This window comes from Suncus etruscus, chromosome 4 (assembly GCF_024139225.1).
Source record: "Suncus etruscus isolate mSunEtr1 chromosome 4, mSunEtr1.pri.cur, whole genome shotgun sequence".
NCBI lineage: Eukaryota > Metazoa > Chordata > Mammalia > Eulipotyphla > Soricidae > Suncus > Suncus etruscus.
In genome coordinates, this window is record NC_064851.1 from 11,334,035 (window position 1) to 11,353,811 (window position 19,777).

The following is a 19,777-nucleotide window of genomic DNA, read 5'->3' on the forward strand; positions in this document are numbered from 1 at the left end:
TTGGAAAGATGTGGTCTGGGTGAGGGGGTTGTCTCCTGTGTAGCTCTCACGCTCATTCCTCTGGGGCTCCAGAGCTTGCTTTGCTCAGAAGGGCTGGGAGTCAGGAAGGAGGCGAGGGGAGTGTATGAGGTTCCAGAGATGCTCAGTTCACCCTATTTTCTGGCTGCAGGAGGTGGATATCTACACAGTGAAGACAGAGGAGCTGTCCTTTACGTCTGCCTTCTGCCTGCAGATCCAGCGCAATGACTACGTGCATGCCCTGGTCACCTACTTCAATATCGAATTTACCAAGTGCCACAAGAAAATGGGTTTTTCTACAGGTGAGCTGAGCGGGGAGGAGGATGCCCTCACACCTGCACCAAACTGGAGTGTGGCAGGAAGGGACACAGATGGACATGGGGAGGGGGTGAAGTGAAGAGACTTGTTTATGATTCGAGCCTCCTTCCACCTTGGGAGAGAACCCCAGGCCCCCCAAACTTCACAATTTTAAGCAAGCACGTGACTGAAGAGAGGGACAGGGCCCTGGAAAGCCCTGCAGATGTTGGTTCGCCCATGCCAACAATGTGTATGGGGGGGGGGGGCAGAAAGGTGCGCTCGCTCTCTCTCGCTGTCTATCTCTCTCTCTCTCTCTGGTATTTCTCGCAAAACCCCACAATGCCTGAGCCCCCTTTCTTTTTCTTTTAGGGGCCACACTTGGCAATGCTTAGGGCTTCCTCCTAGCTCTGCACTTAGTGATTACTCCTGGAAGAACTCAGGGGACCAAATGAGGTGCCAGGAATGGAACCTGGGTTGCAGTGTACAAGTTAATTAAGTTTCTTATCCACTGGACTATCGCTCGGACTGCCACTCCTTTCTTTGTTCATTTTGCCCAATCTTTCCTTCATCCCAATCCCCCCCCCTTACTTTAGTGGTAGGAGATCCAGAACCTGAGTCTCTGTTTACTTCTCCAGCCTCAGTCTTTTATTTTATTTTTTATTTTAGTTTTGGGGCCACATCCGGCTCTGCACTCAGAAATCACTCCTGACTGGCTCAGGAGACCATTTGGGATGCGAAGGATCAGATGTGGGTCCATCCCAAGTAGGCTGTGTGCAAGGCAAACACCTGACAGTGTGTTATTTTTCTATCAACCAGCCTCAATTCTTAACACTCCCTCCTTTGTCCTGGCTACAACACCTCACACCCTGTCTCCTCACTGTCCCTCACACATGGCCCCATTGCGAGTGGATCTTGGGGGTTTGCTGAACTGCAAAAGGGATCCAGAGTCTCTGAACTGTTGCTATTCCCTCAGCCTATGCCCACCTCTGTCAGCTCAGGTTTCCCCCCCCTACCCCGGGCATATGAGGGACAGTCACCCCTAGAGTCCTGGCATCTATCAGAGGCAATTATCACCTCCCATGCTCCCACTGGTCACTCCTCAATGAGCTTCCCCCAGGAATCCACTGCTCACTCTCCTGGGCTGCCATGGGCCCTCTGCCCTGGCCTCTCTCAACCCTCTTATCCCACTGTGCCCTCATGTGACCTCTTCCTTAGTGCCCAGTGCAACCTCTTGTCTTATATCCTCTTCCTCTAAATGTTGGGGGTTAGATCTCCTAAACAGTGCTCAGGAGGAATAGTCACCCCTCTTAGGAATTTTTTGGGGGGGATCACACCCAGCAGTGCTCAGGGGTTACTCTTGGCTCTACACTCAGAAATTGCTCCTGGTAGGCTCGAGGGACCATATGGGATGCCGATATTCAAACCACCATTCTTCTGCATGGAAGGCAAATGCCTTACCTCCATGCTATCTCTCCGGTCCCCTTCTTAGGGATTTTTACTGTCTCTGCCTATGGTTCGATGTGGGGGCTGGAACATGCAGTGCTGTTCAGATTCTGCAGTGCAGGGGCTACCCAGATTACCCCACAGGGTTTCCTTTTTGGAGCGAGGCCATGTGGGGTTGGGGATCTAAATGCCCACAAGGCCTGTGCCTTCACCATGTCCCATGTCCAGCCCCACTGGCCTCTTCCTTCTAGCAGGACACCCACTCTCCAGAGGACCCACTTTTCACTTCATCACTTAAAGATGGTGGTTTCCCCCAAAGACAGCTGCATTCTGAGGTGTGCAGGGTTCAGACTGGAGTTGGGGAGTAGGGGAACAGTTATGCCGTTCCCCCATCCTCACGGTAATTTCCAGCCTACTTCTGGTCACAACCCCTCTTTCCTTCTTGGGTCAAGCAGAGCTGTCTTCCCAGGACTCCCCAACCCGCAGGCTTTTGTCTCTCCTGGGGCCATTTTACGCCACCAAGAGGAATACTATGGAGGACAGGTATGTCCCCCAAATGGCCCCGGCTTGGCCTCATGAACCCTGTACTACTCTGATCCACTTCCCCTTCTGCAGTGGTCAGAGCAGAGCATACATGGAGCTATGCACACCTTTCCTTTTGCTTTGTACTTGAAAATAATTGGAGGCTTCCAGGAAGCCACAAAAATAGTATCTAGAGCTCGGTGCACTCTTTCACATCCTCTCTAACACACACACACACACACACACACACACACACACACACACACCCCTTGGTGGCATCTTACATAACTGTAGTTCAAGCACAAAAATCACACCTTTCAAAACCAAAAACCAGGTTGCTTCAAACTCTGTCACCATCTACTACTACGTTTTCTTTAGGACCGTGAGCTCTGTCTTTGACAGATCCCTCCCCACTTCACCGACACCCTCTTTTGGAAACAACCACATGGGATTTCAGTGTTAAGTGTGGAAACCCCTAGTCAGTTATCTTTGCTTCTCAGGGGAACCCCCAGGTGGGATCGGGGCCCAAGCATCTCTGCATCCCTGGCCCTCCTAGCTGTGCTGAGCTCAAGGAAGTGGCTGACTGATCTCTCTGAAGTGCTGCTTGCTAGGAAATGGTGATGCATTGGTCATGTATGGGGAATGGCATTAGAAAGAAGGTCTGTGTGTTGGGTTTTTAGCTCCGTGTACTTGTGGGTCCCATTCTACACCTTCTGATTCTCTTGACTTATGAACGGAGCCAGTAACCTGATCTCCCACAAAGGCCAGATCACGGCCTACTGGTCGCCATTAATCTGGCAGCAGCTCCTGCTCTCATTTTGGGAAAAGTCAGAGAGCCCCGATCTGGGTCTTACTGATGCTGTGGCCTCTGGAGGGACAGCAGGAGAGGGTTCCTCTCAGAGGGCTGTAGCAGCCAGGAGAGCCAGAGAGTAGTTTGAAGGATAAGAAGAACATAAGCTTGTAGGGTTCCTCAAGAGAACTCGAAGGCCAGCAGCCTCTGCAGACAGGTCCTGGCTTCCCCCTTTCCTGCCCCAGGGGTCAGCTAAGGTTTCTTCTCCCTAAGAGGTCAGCAGAGAGCCCAGTGCAGAGACAGCAGGGATGAACAGTGGGGTCCACTTCCTGTCCCCTAGCTTGACTCCCTCCACAGAGAAGGCTGATTCACTTCCTTCAGATGCCCTGCAGCACTTCTGGGCGGCCTGAGCCCTGAGCTAGGACTGGATCATGCTTCATGGTGATGGCTCCATCTCTATTCTTGTCACCCCTCCCCAGACTGACCCTGGCACCCCATAGAGTTCCCCAAGTCCCTCCAGAAATGATACCTGAGCCCAGAGCCAGGAGTAAGCCCTGAACACAGCCAGGTGTGGCCCCCAAATAAAACAACAATACTAATATATATATATATATATATATATATATATATATATATATATATTATATATATATATATATATATATATATCTAGAGTGCTTCACTGAGACTCTCCATGGTGGCACCTTGCATAACTGTAGTACAAAATCAAAGTTCTGCTTTTTTGGGGTTCACCGCCAGGGTAGTTTGGAGACCTTGTGATTCCTGGGGCCCCACATGAGAGGCATGTGCTCCAGGCTATTTCCCAGGCTTCAGTAACATTTTTACTAGGGGCTACCAAGCAATGCTCAAGTAAACATAAAATGACTATGCCTATTTGCAGAATATCCAAAAAAGCAAAACCACAGGAAGAGAATAATAACCAAAGACAATAGAATTAATTGGGAGGAAATGAAGTTAGGACAGAGAAGTGACCCCTGTGTGACAATGGTAGTTGGAAATAATCACTCTGGACTTAGAATTAGGCATTGAAAGGAAGTAAAATGATATGCCTGATACCCCTTTAGAAACAATATTTTAAACTATGATGCCTAAAAGGAAAAAAGGAGGAGGGGAGGGAAAGTATCTCATGAACACAGGAGTGGGGAAGGGGGAACAGGAGGATAACTGGGGACATTGGTGGTAAGAGATGAACACTGGGTGTTGGAATATTGTACGACTGAAGTTCAACTATCTACAACTTTTTTTTCTATTTTTTTAAATTTATTTAAACACCTTAATTACATACATGATTGTGTTTGGGTTTCAGTCATGTAAAGAAAACCACCCATTAACCTTTATCTCTTGCTGATTTTATTTGAGATAAAAGGAAACCTCAATGCCCTACCAGAGATTCTTGGCCATTGGTTCAATCCAAGGGGCTGAGAATGCCATCTTGAAGTTGGACCCCTGCAGATTCCCATAGTGCTAGAAGTTTCCAACACTGAACCTCCTGGAGGGACCTTATCATGTTAGGAATCCAACCCGGGACAGGCCCTGTCCTGTGTCCCAACTGCTCAATTCATGCCCTTCTATCACCATTACCTCATGCATGGTCACTCTACAATGATTGATTCAGCAACGCAGTGACGTCCTAAAAGCTCTCCACCCACCTCGGTAATGTGTGGCTGACTGCTTTTAAATGGAACATTAATAGCAACACGGCATCAGGGTCAAGTTATTATTAGAATGTCAAGCGATTCCTTGCTAGTGAAATATTATGGATTTATATATATTGTTAGCTGGGAATGCATTATGAGTAGATAGCAGGTTTAATTAACGCAAGTAACCACATCCATTGTGACATCATATCCCCCTAAAATTTACTATGGAAGGGGGCAATTCCCTTGCTTCTTCTTGTAGGCCCCGGCCATGCCACAGATTGACCCCTGGCACTCCATAGGGTCCCCCAAGTCCCTACAGAAATGATCCCTATGCCCAGTACCAGGAGTAAGCCCTGAGCACAGCCAGGTGTGGCCTCCAAATAAATCAACAACAATAATATATTTATCTAGAGTGCTTCACCGAGTCTCCCTCCACAGTGGCACCTTACATAACTGTAGTGTAAAATCAAAGCTATGCTTTTTTGGGGGTTGGGGTCATAGCCAGGGTGGTTTGGATACCTTGTGATTTCTTGGATTATAGTCCACCTCTCTCTGTTGCTTCTAGGAGAAACCCTGTGAAGAATTTTTATGTTATGATTCCTTGTTATTTTCCCAAAAACTTTTCCAGGCCTTGCTTGGTCTCATCTAATTTTGAACAGCCCACAGAGTGCAGCTTGCTGTCTGCAGACCCCTCTCTGTGACCTCCAGCTGGATTCCCCATTTCCATGCAGCCGTAGCTGACTCTGGGGGGACCCTATGTCAAGTATATAGTGTATTGTACAGCTTGGAAGTGAGCCCTGTTCATAGCCCTGGCATCTTTTTGATGCAGAGGGAGCCTGAAGATGTGGCTAGTGGGTGTGGAGTCTCAGGGCTTCAAGTTTTAATCTCTGCTGCCCCTCAACTCCTCACAGCCCTGCACCCCAATGTAGCCATGGTGGGTGGGTCTGGAACTGGGAATGGCCCCCGGAAAACTGTTGGATACTGACTGACTGGAAAGGCTCTGGGGCAGGGGTCCTCAAACTTTTTAAACAGGGGGCCAGTTCACTGTCCCTCAGACCATTGGAGGGTCTGACTATAGTAAAAACAAAACTTATGAGCGAATTCTTATGCACACTGCATATATCTTATTTTGCTTTGAAGAAACAAAACAGATACAAATACAATATGTGGCCCGAAGGCCATAGTTTGAGGACCACTGCTCTGGAGTGAATAGAAAATGGTCTGGCTCTGAGTCCTGGTTCAGAGGCATCAGTAAGTTCCACATTAAGTTGATCTTAGTGACTTGTTTTTATGACCTTGCACTCCTGGTATGTGAAACTGCCTGGTAGTCCCTCTCCTGCGGCTCAGAACTATTTTCTTGGGTCAAAAAAGTGTCTTAATTTTATTTTAAGCTGGTAAGCAGACTGGAGAGTACATATAGTAAGTAAGACACTTAGGCTTATCTTGTATGTGACTGGATTCAATACCAAATTCAACCCTTGGTATCACATATGTGCCTTGAGCATTGCCAGGAGTGATCCCTGGGGCAGCGCCAGGAGTGAACCCTGATCACAGCCAGATGAAGCCCCCAAATAACCCAAAATCAAAACCAATCAAAATTGATAGGTTTTATTATGAATATAATTAGAAATTTATAGTGATTAAAAAGTATGAAATTTCAGGAATTCCCGGCCTATTGGGCCACTGGAAAAATGAGCATGAAGAAAGGTGGTGTGTTGTTGCCTATTGCAATATCCTTTCCACAGACTGGATCCATTTTGAGACTTCCCAAGGCTGGTCTCAGACTGTTTATGCCCTTGGCCAATCAACTCTGCAGTTCCCTCTCCTTCACCCCCAGAATTTACTAATTCAAATCTTTGGGAACTGAATTCAAACACTTCACTTCTCTGAATCCAGTGAAGAACTTGGATTCAACCTAATCATTGACATATCCATCACGACAATGAGATACGTGTGTGTGTGTGTGTGTGTGTGTGTGTGTGTGTGTGTGTGTGTGTGTGATGCACTTAAAATTTTGTTCTTGATATCAATGTGTAGAAGATTACTTTTCTCCGATCTCAAGGCTGATGTGTTTGGGGAGTGGCACAACCATTGGAGATGGAAGGCAGCATGTCCAAGATGGAGAAGTCATTGAGACTGCATTAGGTGCCTGATTAGGGAATGGAAGAAGCTGCTTCTCCTGACCAGAAGTTCTTTACGAATGGGTGACACTTATCTGAAATGCTGCAGGTGGAAGTGGGAAAGAACAGGCTTCTGGTCACATGCACCCATGAGCAAGTGTCTTTCAGTAGTTTCTTTAGACACAGTTGGCCCAGGCACTGCTACTTGCAGGTAAACTTGGCCTACAGACAGCAGAATGCCCAGGTCAGGATGACTGCATGTCTCTGAATCCAGGATCCAAGAGGCACAGGTCACCCATACATGAGCCTCCTTCTGCCCCTTTCACCAGCTCCAACTGTTCTTGCTCTTTCTGGCTTTGAGGTTATATTGATTTCTCCAAGGCATTCACGGAAGTTTACTCAAACCTCAGTCCAAAGCACTGACATTTGATCAAGCCAACTTCTTGGAAAGGGCAATGAGAGAGCCTTCTCTAGCATAAAAAATGGAGTTGGGGGTTCAAATATCTTGGAGGCTGCCTGGGCTGATTCTGCCTGAAAAAGCTTCCTTCGTGGTGAGTCTTTGGGACAGTTCCCCATCTTCCTGGAGGCTTCAGAAATTTGCTTCCTGTAATTCTCAGTCACTATAGTCTGTTGCCTCGAAGACCTTGTGTCAATCTTTCCATAAGATAGCTTGGAAAGAAATCATGAATGCACCTCAAGTCACTTTGATTCTCCCCAAGTCTTCTCTTTCTTAGCTCTGGCCCTAAGCAGCAAAATAAAGATTGGTTAAGTCATACATTATGATGGAGCAATTGAAGATGGTTAAGAGCAAATTCCTCGATAATGCCTCACCCACAGCCACATAGGTTTCAACCCCCCCCTAACATCATTGAATACCAAGGTAGAGATAGAAACGTCAAAACATGTCTCCTTTACGGGTTGTAGAAAAATTATAGTTGAAGGGCTGGAGAGATAATACAGAGTTATCCTGTGCCTGACTCGGTTCAAGCCCTGGCACTACACTTGAGCCCTTCAGGAGTGATCTCTGACTACAGAGCCTGACCCTGTTGGGTGTGACTCACCACCCTCAAAAATATATAAAATATATTAAAAATAATTTATAGTTGGGACCGGAGAGATAGCATGGAGGTAAGGCGTTTGCCTTTCATGCAGAAGGTTGATGGTTCGAATTCTGGCATCCCATATGGTCCCCTGAGCCTGCCAGGAGCAATTTCTGAGCATAGAGCCAGGAGTAACCCCTGAGCACTGACAGTTGTGACCCAAAAACAAACATACAATAATGATAATCATTTATAGTTGAGGCAACATCATTATAAGAGCGTTTCTATTCATGCTGTGGTGTATAATAAATCATATTGTCTCTCCACCACCACTAGAGTGCTCAAGATCTTATTATCTCTAGCCTTAGGTCAATTCTAGTGGGTTCCTTTCTCTCTTCTCCCAACTTGGTAACCCCAGTTCTGTAGTCAACATCCACTACACTAGCTAGCTAGCTGTCATGTGCTACCGTCTGTTCCATTGCTTTTCTGCTCTGTAGGCCACATGTGAGTGGGGTTTATCCTTTCACCCCAATTAATTCTACTTAGCATGACCTCCTACACACAGGTCCATCTAAGCTGTGGGACAAAAGCAAGATCTCTTAGAGCTGAGGTCATTTATCCAGGCCTACCAATACAGGGAGAACCCCAAGTATACAATGGGAAACAAGCTGGATAGGGTCCATCCTCCCATCTGGCACCTTGTAGGGTGCACAGAAAAGAAAGAATTGATGAGACAGAGACTATTCCACCTTGACAGGAAGTATCCCACCCTATCTACCTTGCCCACAGGGACTTTCACTCAGGGTCCTGAAAGGATCTTTACAGGAGGACCAGAGATGGATCCTGAATAAGAGACCGGAAGGGAAGAATATTCCAGAATATCCTCAGCCACTACTAAGGCTCATGTTTTGAAAGCTGGATTCTGCATGAGGCCAGAGACTGTATTATGGGCCAGGATGGGGTGTGTGGGATTAGATGGTAAATGAAGGGGGTAACATTCTCTAGTGGCTATGGGATAAAATACGCTCCCCTCATTTTCCCCATTGTGCTTGGGAAGGCCCCGACAACTCTCTCAGAGCAGATAGAGAAGCTGTTTGTGGAATGTGCATCCTTGAGGGACGTGGTGGTGTGTCTGAATGCTGTTCCATGAGGGGAAACATTGTGGCCTACTCTACAAATGTCTGCTGCACACCAGGCTTCACTCCTCTGAGGACAGGAGACACACACAGGACAGTTCTGAAGGTTCTGAGGTGCTTTTGTGTTGGGGCTCTTGATAGGGAGAGGCAAGGTAGGCCTCACTGTGAACTTTCCATGGTGGCTTATTTCCTGCCTGACACCTGAGAGGGAGTGGCAATCCTGAAGACAGGAAAAGGTGAATGTAAGACTGAGTGTGTGGATGGGGTGATGATGGTGGTTCTGGGTTGATAGGTGGTTTTGTGGGTGGGTGGGTACAGGTTGGCACCCCACACAAGGACCAGGCCACTGACCCACCAAGTAGTCTGGAAGAGGTGGTGCCCAATTCTGTTCAAGTCCTAGAGAAAATTTACCGGATCCCAGCCTCACCCATGCTGAGACCTCTCTCTCTCTCTCTCTCTCTCTCTCTCTCTCTCTCTCTCTCTCTCTCTCTCTCTCTCTCTCTCTCTCTCTCTCTCTCTCACCCTCTCCTGCTCCTCTGTCTCCCCAGCCCCCGATGCACCCTACACTCATTGGAAACAGACCGTATTCTACTTGGAAGATTACCTCACCGTGCGGAGGGGGGAAGAAATCTACGGGACTATCTCCATGAAGCCAAATGCCAAAAATGTGGTAAGTTTGGGGCCCAAGTCATAGGACACCAGGGAGGGCATTTGTCTTGCCTGCAGCCAACCTGAGTTTGATTAACAGATATCCCAAAGTGTCCCTCAAGCACCACCAGGAGTGATTCCTGGAGTGCAGTCAGGAGTAAGCCCCGAATACTGTTAGGTGTAGCATCCAAATAAACACCAAACAACAACAACGACAACAACAAACCAAACGCTTGGGAAGGAGGAGAGGAAGATTGCTGGGCATGTGCAGAAGGGGAATGAAAAACAGGGCGCCCAGACATCTGGCTTCCAGTTTCCTCTTTGATTCTGGAGACCAGATCTTGCCAGGTATAGGGTCTGGGGAGGCCCCATACCAGAGACTTTCTCCCTAGCCTGGGGAGTGCTGGGAGGCTTGGCAGGCCCCCAGCCGTCCTTGTCTCTTTCCCCTGACTCCAGGCCTTCCCTGGGTGCCAGCTCAGATGGCCAGAAGTGGGTTCAGGTGGACTCTTAGTGGTCCTCAGGCTTCCCCCCTCCCTCCATACTCCAGGGGGGAGGTGCATGGAGAGGAGGGTGGGCAGACATCTGGCTTCCAGTTTTCTCCTTGACTCTGGAGACCAGCTCTTGCCAGATATAGGGTTTTCCCCCCCTGGACTTCAGGCCTTCTCTGGATGCCGGTCTAGGTGGGCTCTGTAGGGGTCAACAGGCTTTCCCCCTACCTCTCCCTACACTAATGGGAATGTGCTCTGGGAGGAGGGCAGGCTGTTCTAGCACTGGTTTATGTTGGGACAGTCACTGGAAATTTTTTCTCCTTGTTTTCATATTGATAGTATTGTATGCATATATTTTATATATCCATAATATCCATCTTGTATTGTGACCTTGATACTGCCCTACAAAGCTCATTTCCAATATTTTATTGCCTCAGTCCCAACCCTTACTTCCCCCCATCTTCTCATGTAGGTGCAGCTAATGACATGAAGCTCACCACATAGAATGATAAGTGCAGTTAGAGAAATAACTACATTGAAAACTATCATAACAATGTGAATGAATGAGGGAAAAAGAAAGCCTGTCTCGAGTACAGGTGTGGGTGGGGTGGGGAGTAGGTAGATCTGGGAAATTGGTGGTGGGAATCCTGCACTGGTGAAGGGGGGTGTTCTTTACATGACTGTAATCATACAACTACAATTATATTTGTAATCACAGTGTTTAAATAAAGATAATTAAAAAAAAGAAAGAAAGAAAAGCAGGGCCCCTTGGGCCAGAGAGATAATACAGCTTTAGGGTGATAGTACAGCAGTGTGGCTGATCCAGAATGAATGGTGGTTCGATGTCTGGCATCCCATATGGTCCCCTGAGCCTACCAGGAGCGATTTCTGAGCATAGAGCTAGGAGTAACCCCTGAGCACCACTGGGTGTGACCCAAAAACAAACAAACAAAAAAAACCCAGCACCTCTACAGAGTGCCCAGAAACTTCAGAGACCCCCTCCCCAAGAGCCTAAGGATTATATCCACACATTCAAAGCCCTGCAGAGGGCTGGGACTGGATTCACTGCGTACCACCCCCAACCTTTAACATTTAGACCCCAAAATGTGAGGCTTCCACTGGGTCTTCTCTGGGTGCCCTGGAAAGAATTTAGTATATTTCATGGGCTTTCCTTCTTTGCAGGAGCTGAGCTAGGGAAAGGCATTTTGTGTGTGTGGGGGGGGGGGGGGACGTCCTGCCTGAAATATCTGATTCTCACGTCTTCACTGCCTGGTGGCTGGGGACCCCTTACTTCTTTCTTTGTAGACATGAGGCAGCCTGTGTGGCCTTGAAGGGTTGCCCCCTCCCCTCAGAGACAAAACCACCCATCTGGGTTTTTCTCCCAGGAGAGTTTCCATCTTTAGTTTGTCTTTTCTTTGGGGGAGCATGACTGGCTGTGTTCAGGGATTATTCTTGGCTCTGTGTTCAGGGATCACTCCCAGGAAAATTCCAGGAAACCCTATGCAGTGCCAAGAATGGAATCTGGGCCAGACATGTGCCTTAACAGGTGCCTGGACAACCTATGAACCATCTGGCCTAAAGAAAGAACTTAAGATTGCAGATAAAAAAAAAAAAAAACATCTGTTGGGAAGGTTTGTGAAGCCCCAGAATGGGTCTTGAGGGCTTTTCCCTCACCCTGAAGGGAGGGGACCAGACCCTCTGCCTTTCGAACACTAACAACGCCTCCCCACCCCTACCCCCACTTCTTGCTTTGCAGAGAGACCTCGACTTCACAGTAGACTTGGATTTTAAGGGACAGCTGTGCGAAACGTCTGTATCTAATGACTACAAGATGCGTTAGCACATGTGGGATGCCGCAGATGGCGTGTGCGGGGTCACAGACCACTCTGCCCTCCACCTGCCATGCGGCCTTGAGAATCACCATTTTCAGGACTCTGAACTCTGCCCTGGAAGATTGCTGGATACCCGGGGCTCCCTGTGGGGGCCCTGCCACTGGACAGAGAGCACCAACCCTCCTCTCCCACAATCCGGCAGCCCCCAGCTCTGCTCTGAGAGTCCTTCATGAAGGTTGCTGATGCAGCACCACCTCCAGTGCTCCAGCTGCAGCTGGGGGTGGATTGGGGGTCGGGGGGGAGCATCATGTAGGCCCTCCTCACCTCGCAGAGGGCCAAGTCCACGTGTATTCCATCGTCCCATCCTTCCCTTAACTGTCAACCTCCGGATCTTCCAAGTGTTGCATGCTGCAGGCTCCTAGGACAGACTGCTTCATAGAACCTGGAGGCATAGTGTTGTGGATAAGCATAAGCCAGATTGTCCGTGCGGTTGAGGCGCTCGCATGCCTGCGGTGCCTGTGCATGCATGTTTAGACGGCCCCGGGGGGGCCACATGTCCGTGTTCGTTCCTGGGTTGCGTGCGGACATGTGTGTAGACTCTCTTCTTACCCTCGGAGGAGATTTTGTTGCTTTCCAGTAGGAATTCGTTTTGTGTTTAGTTCGAACCCTCCTTCCCATACCCTCTACCAGATGTTAACACAGCTATGAGATGTCCCCCCCCTCTTCCCAGTAGCGTGGCCCCGGGGCTCCTTTCGACAAGACCGGGGCTTGAACCCTGAGCATAGTGCCACGCAACTCCCGTGGGTGCTCAATAAATGCACACGAGAGCCAAGCCCTGGGCTGCCTGTATTTTCAGGGAGCTGTTTCTGAAACTGGGGATGGGAGAGTTGTGGGGACTGGGCCATGTGGAGGCCAGATTTTCTCCCGGAAAAAGGAGACCACAGAGAAGAAGGTTGATTTGATCTGAAGCATTTCCACGATGGAAGAATTTGGGGGTGGCGGTTCCTGGAACTGGCAGGGGGTCCAGGGGAAGGATCTGAGTACACAGGTGTGTCAGTGGGTATGTGGAGGTTGGCAAAGGTTGGATATGGGGGAATTTGGTCGGGCATTCTGTCGGTGGTAGGGGGGCTGGAGAAGGTATTTGGGGGTGTCTGAGTAGGTGGTGCCAGGCCTCAGGCAGAAACTGGGCAGATTCTTGTTTTGTCTTGTTTTGGTTTTTTTGGTTTTGGGGCCACACCCGGCGGTGCTCAGGGGTTACTTCTGGCTGTCTGCTCAGAAATAGCTCCTGGCAGGCACAGGGGACCATATGGGACACCGGGATTCGAACCAACCACCTTTGGTCCTGGATCGGCTGCTTGCAAGGCAAACACCGCTGTGCTATCTCCCCGGGGCCGGCAGATTCTTGTTTTATTTATTTATTTATTTATTTATTTGTTTGTTTGTTTGTTTCTTTTTCCTTTGGGGCAGGGTCCAGCAGCGCTCAAGGATTACTCCTGGCTTTGTGCTCAGGAATTGCTCCTGGCACAAGAATGGGGAGGTGAACTGGGTTGGAGTATGTTTTGGTTTTTGTTTGTTTTGGGATCACACCAGGATGCTTTCAGGGCTCTCGTGGCTCTGTGCTCAGAAATCACTCCTGGAAGGCTTGGGGAGACCATATGGGATGCCAGGGATCAAACCTGGGTCTGTTCTGCATTGGCTGCGTGCAAGGCAAACACCCTACTGCTGTGCTCTCTCTCTTCTGGCCTCTGGACAGTTCTTTCTTCCAGGTAGTGGAAAAGGACAAGTAGATGTAAGGAGCTGTGAGTTGCGGCATCAGTCATACCCATCCAAATCCACCCGCTTCAGGCCATCCTGAAGGAGGCTGAAGAGGCAGAAAGATTTGCCTCTCCCAACATCACTCCCTTCCTCACTAGGGTAGGGAATCTCCAGCCCCCTCCCCCCAATCTCCCTCACTTGAATGCTAAGTCTAGTCCCTTCTTGGAAAAGCAGAAGCAGACAGAAGCCCCAATAGCCCCAGAATTCCGAGAGGTCCAGAAAGTTCCATCCATCATGAGGAGATGTCAGAGGCATGAGCTAGAGAGTGGGAATACCTGGGGGTCGTGCTGCCTGATTCAGGATGCTCTGGAAGCCCAGGGGGGCCAACTCCCCTACTCTCTGTGTGGGCTGTAGACCTGAATCCCAGCAGTAAGTGTATCCCATGGGCTGGAGCGAGCACCCCCCCCACCCCAGAATGCTGCACCTCACATCCAATATGATCTCAAGCACTATCAGGAGTGATCCTTGAGAGCAGAGCCAGGAGTAGGCTCCGAGCACAGTTGGGCTCGGAGAAAAATGCAAGCCAGAGCAATAGTACTGCTGTTTTTTTGCCTTGCACGCAGCTGGCCCAGGTACCACTCCCAGCATCCCATATGGTCCCCGAGTCCAGCAAGAGTAATTCCTGAGTGCAGAGCCAGGAGTAAGCCTTGAGTATCGCCAGGTGTGGCCCCAAAACAAAAAAAAATTATAGTAATTTGCGGGGTCCTAAAGCCCCCCGGAGGGGCCCGGCCAGCGGGGAAACGGCTGGGAGGCTCTTGGACGTCCGCACCTTTATTTGGCTGGGTTAAAAGAACAACCACACCTGTAAAAAATCTGAGAGAGGTTAGTAATGAAGACCTCAGGCGAAATATCCGATCAGAGGCAAAATTTATTGGTCCAGCATCTCTTATATAGAGGAGGAGAAATGGGCAGGTTAAAAGGACATGTCAATCATACTTTTTGGCACGAAGGTTATAGAACAAAGGCAGTAAAATATTCAGAGGGGAGGGAGACCTTATGTCTCCAAAGTGGGATCTGCAGCCCGCTTATCTGGAGCTAACATCAGTCTGTGAAGGGGCAGGTTTTTGAAGCGTAGCTATTAACTCCGGAAAGAAGCTAAAGGGAGTGGTCTAAATCTGGAACTGGTATTGGGGTGTTCACTTTTCTCTTTGGCTTCAAAGAAAAATCTCCTTCAGCTGTGAAATACCTTTCCTGTTAGCTCAAAAGCTTACAGCAAAGTCTGCAGGTAGGCAGCCTTAGGTGAAAGGCTGCATAAAAGACAGAAGACAGAAAAATTGATCTCTGACAGAACACTGTCTCCAACAGTAATTAGGACGGTGAACTGCTTGCCAGCCCCCCTGCTCTGAGATGAAGGGTATTGAGGTGCCTCATTTTCTCCTCCTCTCCTACCAGGGCAGGGCTGCATCCCCCCCATCCAACACTTTCTGGAAGCAGTCTTTGGGGTCTGGGGTGGGAATTTGCCTCCTGGCCCAGATCTGTGTTTTGACCACCCCTGCCTCTTCCATTCCTAGGGGTTCTGGAATATTCTTCCTGGAAGTATCACCACCCAGAAAGAGGCCCTACCTGTGTACTACCTCTCTAGTCCTTGTGTATATTTTATCCTACTCATGGGGTGGAGAAAGAAAGAGAAAGGAGATAAAGAGAGAGGAGAGAGAGGAAAAAAGGAAAGAGAATTGAGAGAGAAAACAAAGAAAAGGGAGAGAAAGGAGAGAAAAGAGAGAGAGGGAGAGAGGGAGGGAGAGAGAGAGAGAGAGAGGCTGAACCAAGAAGAGACCCCAAACCTTCTATGGCTGTCAGAAAAGAAAGGGATAAGGGAGAATATTGGAAGTGGGAGGCCCCAGATTCTGCCTCTCCTTGGACAACAAGCCCATCTTGTTCTTGGGGGCTTCCATCCAGAGGTGATGCGTAAACCATCCTCCATTACAGAAGCCGCAGTATTCCAGATCTTTGGGGGTCCAGGGCATGTGGGGCCTGTTGGCAGCTCAGCTTTCCCCAGAGTGTTTTCCCAACAGTATCTCGGGCCTCTCCAGGCCTATGAGAAGATGGGGTTACTCCATAAGCCCCGATTCCTGGGCTTGGGCTCTTGCTCACCATCCCTGTCTATCCCAGAACTATGGAAAAAAGCCAGTCAGTGGGGAGGACAGCGGGGCCAATGCCAGTAGGACCTCTGCAGGGACAACAGTCAGCTTCCCCCACCTCAGTGGCCAAGGAGCCTCGTTGGGGTCATCCAGCATGGAGAGGTCTCAGCATACCTGGCCTGTGGAGAGGATTTAGCCTGTGAGATCTGGTTTGTTTTGGAGATTATAAAAAAGCTTGTTTTCGTGACTTTTTCCTTATCTCTAGGGAAACATCCCCTCCTCTCTAACTTCTTCCCAGTCCCATCTTTCAGACCTTTTTGGCAATCTTTTTTGGATTGGTTTAGTCATGGGGTAGTGTGCAGGCTCTGTGAGCAGTGATAGGCATGGGTATGTTGGACCCTTGCTGCTAGCACCAGCTTCAGGGCACGGATCTGCCTCTTCCTGTCCCTGCACCCACTAAACACAGTGGAATGCAGGTGAAATGGCTAACCACCTGGACTGTGCCTGGGATTCCCCCCTCTTGTCCCTTCATTTCTATCTGTGTCCCTAGAGAGATGATAGCACCTGCTGTACTTTCCAAAATGTGGCCCCCTTTGCCAGGTCTTCCATACCTCATCTCCACAGTCCTCTTTTCTCCTGGAGGCATGCCTGACACCCTGCTGTGGCCCCGTTGTCCACCCTAACTACGGAACAGGATGGATCGAAGCCTTCCCAGGCTGTGGCTGCCTCCTGCCTGAGAAGGGCCCTGCCGTGCATCCAGTTCTGACTCCAGCAGTGTGGCCTTTCCTGAGAGTTTCAGCACCAGCTATCACAACTCGGGGTTCTGTCCTCTCTCTGTAATTCTCCCTCATTCAGGCTGGCTAGGGGAGTCGCCTCCCCAAAGACCAATCTGTCTTGGCTTCTCTGAAACACAGTGTTGCTGTTTGTTGTTGTTTGTTTGTTTAAACATAGTGTTTATTTGTTTATGTTTATTTATGTGGGTTAGGGGTGTCATCCAGCTATGCTCAGGGCTCACTCCTAGCTCTGCATTCAGGGTTCACTCCTAGAGGAGCTCGGGGGACCATATATGGTGCCAGAAATTGGACCCATTTTGGCTGTGTGCAAAGCAAGCACCACCCCTCCCCAACCCTGCTGCACTATATCTTGGCCCTCACACCCTTTGTCTGCTGCAATCTCACACAGGAGCACCCAGTTAGTCAGAGAACCTTGGCAGAGGTTCCTGTGCTGAGCCCAGGCCCCTGGCCTATAGTCTTGGGGCAGGCTAAGCTACCGGACTTGCTGCTGGACCACAGTACATGTGCCCAGCTCTGTGTCCGGAGGTCCCTGGCTGCCTGACTCTGTCCCAGATGGCAGTTAGTGAACTGAGTGGTCAGAGGTGCTCAGTGATCAGAAGTTCAATCAGGACTGGACATAGGTAAGGTTGCATGCCTTGTATGACCCTGGTTTGATCCCGGCATCCCATATGTCCCGAGTGCAGAAGCAGGAGTAAGCCCTAAGCATTGCTGGATGTGGCCCAAAAACCAAAAATTAAAAGCTCAACCGATGTACACTTTGCTGGATACCTGTGGGCTGGCTGGGACTCCCCAGCTCTGAGCTAGGTTCTCACAGAGCAGAACCAGCCAACACCAGTCCTGCACTGTGATGCCACCTTCTAAGGCTCAGTCTGTGTTTCCAGGCAAGGAGCTGCTCTCTCTCACACCAACGCTGAGAAGTGGGGTTCATCTAATTTGCTGACCAACCACTCCTGCACTAACAGGCCCTTCCTGGAAACTGGCCCTGGTCCACCTTCTGGTGGCTCAGGTGATGCTCAGGGAGCTGTGAGACTGTTCTCTCTCCTTTCATCTCCAAGCCTGTGCCATACACAGGAAGGGCACCCCAATTCCTCTTTCATCTGGGAACCCCCCAAGAGACCCAGTGCTCTTTTATTTTTTTCAGACATGTAACAAATTGATTGATACAATTTGATTGCCAAAACTGTTAATGATGGTTTCTCCTGCTCATAATTCTAACACCACACCTGTCACCAGTGTTTCCTCCTTCCTCTGTAAGGACCCCAATACCCCTCCTTTTCTCACACACACACACACACACACACACACACACACACACACACACACACACCTCCAGTTCAATAGTGTGGGCCAATTTTCCCATCGTGTTGCCATGCAACCTTTACCATTCCTTTGCTGTCTATCTTCAAGTCCCATATATGAGTGAGACCATCCTCTGTCCTGTCCATCTGACTGCATCACTCCACCTGATGTTCTCTAGAGCCATGCATATTTCAGACCAGCCCTGTTCAGAGCCTGATCTCAGACCAGGAGGCCTCAGTCACTGCCTACAGCACAAGTCAAAGGATCTTTACAGCCAACAGACAGTGGCCAAGGTTTTCACCCCCAGACTAGCCAAGCATTATGGCCTTGGGCCCTTGCTGTCTGCTCCTCCAAAGGTGAGGTCGGTCACGGACAAAGCTGCCAGGTGGCATGAAGATTGGAACCCAAGGAGGGCCCCAAACCTAGCAGCAATCCTTTATTCTAAGGCTTTGGACCAGTTCTTCCCAATTTGGGAGCCTCCAAAAAGAACAGACTACGATAAAATGAAATAAATACAATGAAATAAATAAAATAAAAAAAAATACAAATTGGCATTTGGAAATCTCCAAGGACAAGGCCATTTTCAGCTGTAATAGCTAGCTGCTTTCAGAAAATTCTGACCTGTACTCCATCTCTGTTTTGGGAAGCATCCCCAGAGGGTCAGAGCCAGCAACACAGTCCTTTCAAGTCTTCAAAGGTCCAGTACGACAATGAGCATTTTGACTGAGCCACAGTCACTGGCTGAGCCCCCAAAACACAGCCTCAGCATCAGAAATTGGGGTAGCACCAGGGTCAAAGGCATACAGGGGCAGAAGTGGGCTAGAGGCTTAGGCATGAGCCCTTTAAAGCACCTCCCAATATCAGTTAGATCTAAGAGCCTGTCATGGAGGTCACCTGGCTCCACCTGTGTTCTCTAGCTCTTTCAGAGTATTTCTAGTCTCCAGAACTTCATTGTGATCTTGTTTTTTTTTGGGGGGGGGCGGGGCCACACTTGGCAGTGCTTAGAAGTGATACCTGGCTCTGCACTCTCCTGACTGTGCTCTGTAAGACCATATGAGATTAAACCTGGGTGAGCTGCATGCAAGGCAAGTGCTCCTTATTCATTGGACTATTTCACTGGTCCTTTGTGGTGATCTTGAAGGTTGAGCCTGGTGCCCTGTGTCCCCTGGAGAAGAGTATCCATCCTTCTGAGTGTGAACTTGACCTTGGAATTTTTGTATCGGCTGCTTTTCCCAGGGAGTGTCACTCATCTGATTTGATTAGGTCATTTATGAAGGGACTCACTCTTTTTTTTTTTAATGCATAATTTTTTTTATTTAAACACCTTGATTACATACATGATTGTGTTTGGGTTTCAGTCATAAAAGGAACACCACCCATCACCAGTGCAACATTCCCATCACCCAAGTCCCAAATCTCCCTCCTCCCCACCCAACCCCCGCCTGTACCCTAAACAGGCTCTACATTTCCCTCATACATTCTCAATATTAGGACAGTTCAAAATGTAGTTATTTCTCTAACTAAACTCATCACTCTTTGTGGTGAGCTTCCTGAGGTGAGCTGGAACTTCCAGCTCTTTTCTCTTTTGTGTCTGAAAATTATTATTACAAGGGTGTCTTTCATTTTTCTTAAAACCCATAGATGAGTGAGACCATTCTGCGTTTTTCTCTCTCTCTCTGACTTATTTCACTCAGCATAATAGATTCCATGTACATCCATGTATAGGAAAATTTCATGACTTCATCTCTCCTGACAGCTGCATAATATTCCATTGTGTATATGTACCACAGTTTCTT

At 48.9% G+C, this 19,777-nt stretch overlaps 1 protein-coding gene across 2 annotated transcripts in view; it reads left to right on the top strand.

Moving 5' to 3' along the window:
* The window catches only part of PRMT8 (protein arginine methyltransferase 8), a 199,807-nt gene extending 186,980 nt beyond the window's left edge, over window positions 1-12,827 (top strand). For both annotated transcript variants that reach the window (XM_049772056.1, XM_049772055.1), the window contains 3 exons: window positions 170-320; window positions 9,576-9,697; window positions 11,920-12,827. In XM_049772056.1, the coding sequence (XP_049628013.1) occupies window positions 170-320; window positions 9,576-9,697; window positions 11,920-12,003 (357 nt within the window). In that variant the 3' untranslated portion in view covers window positions 12,004-12,827. The remainder of the gene's footprint in view (window positions 1-169; window positions 321-9,575; window positions 9,698-11,919) is intronic.
* The last annotated feature ends 6,950 nt before the right edge of the window (window positions 12,828-19,777 follow it).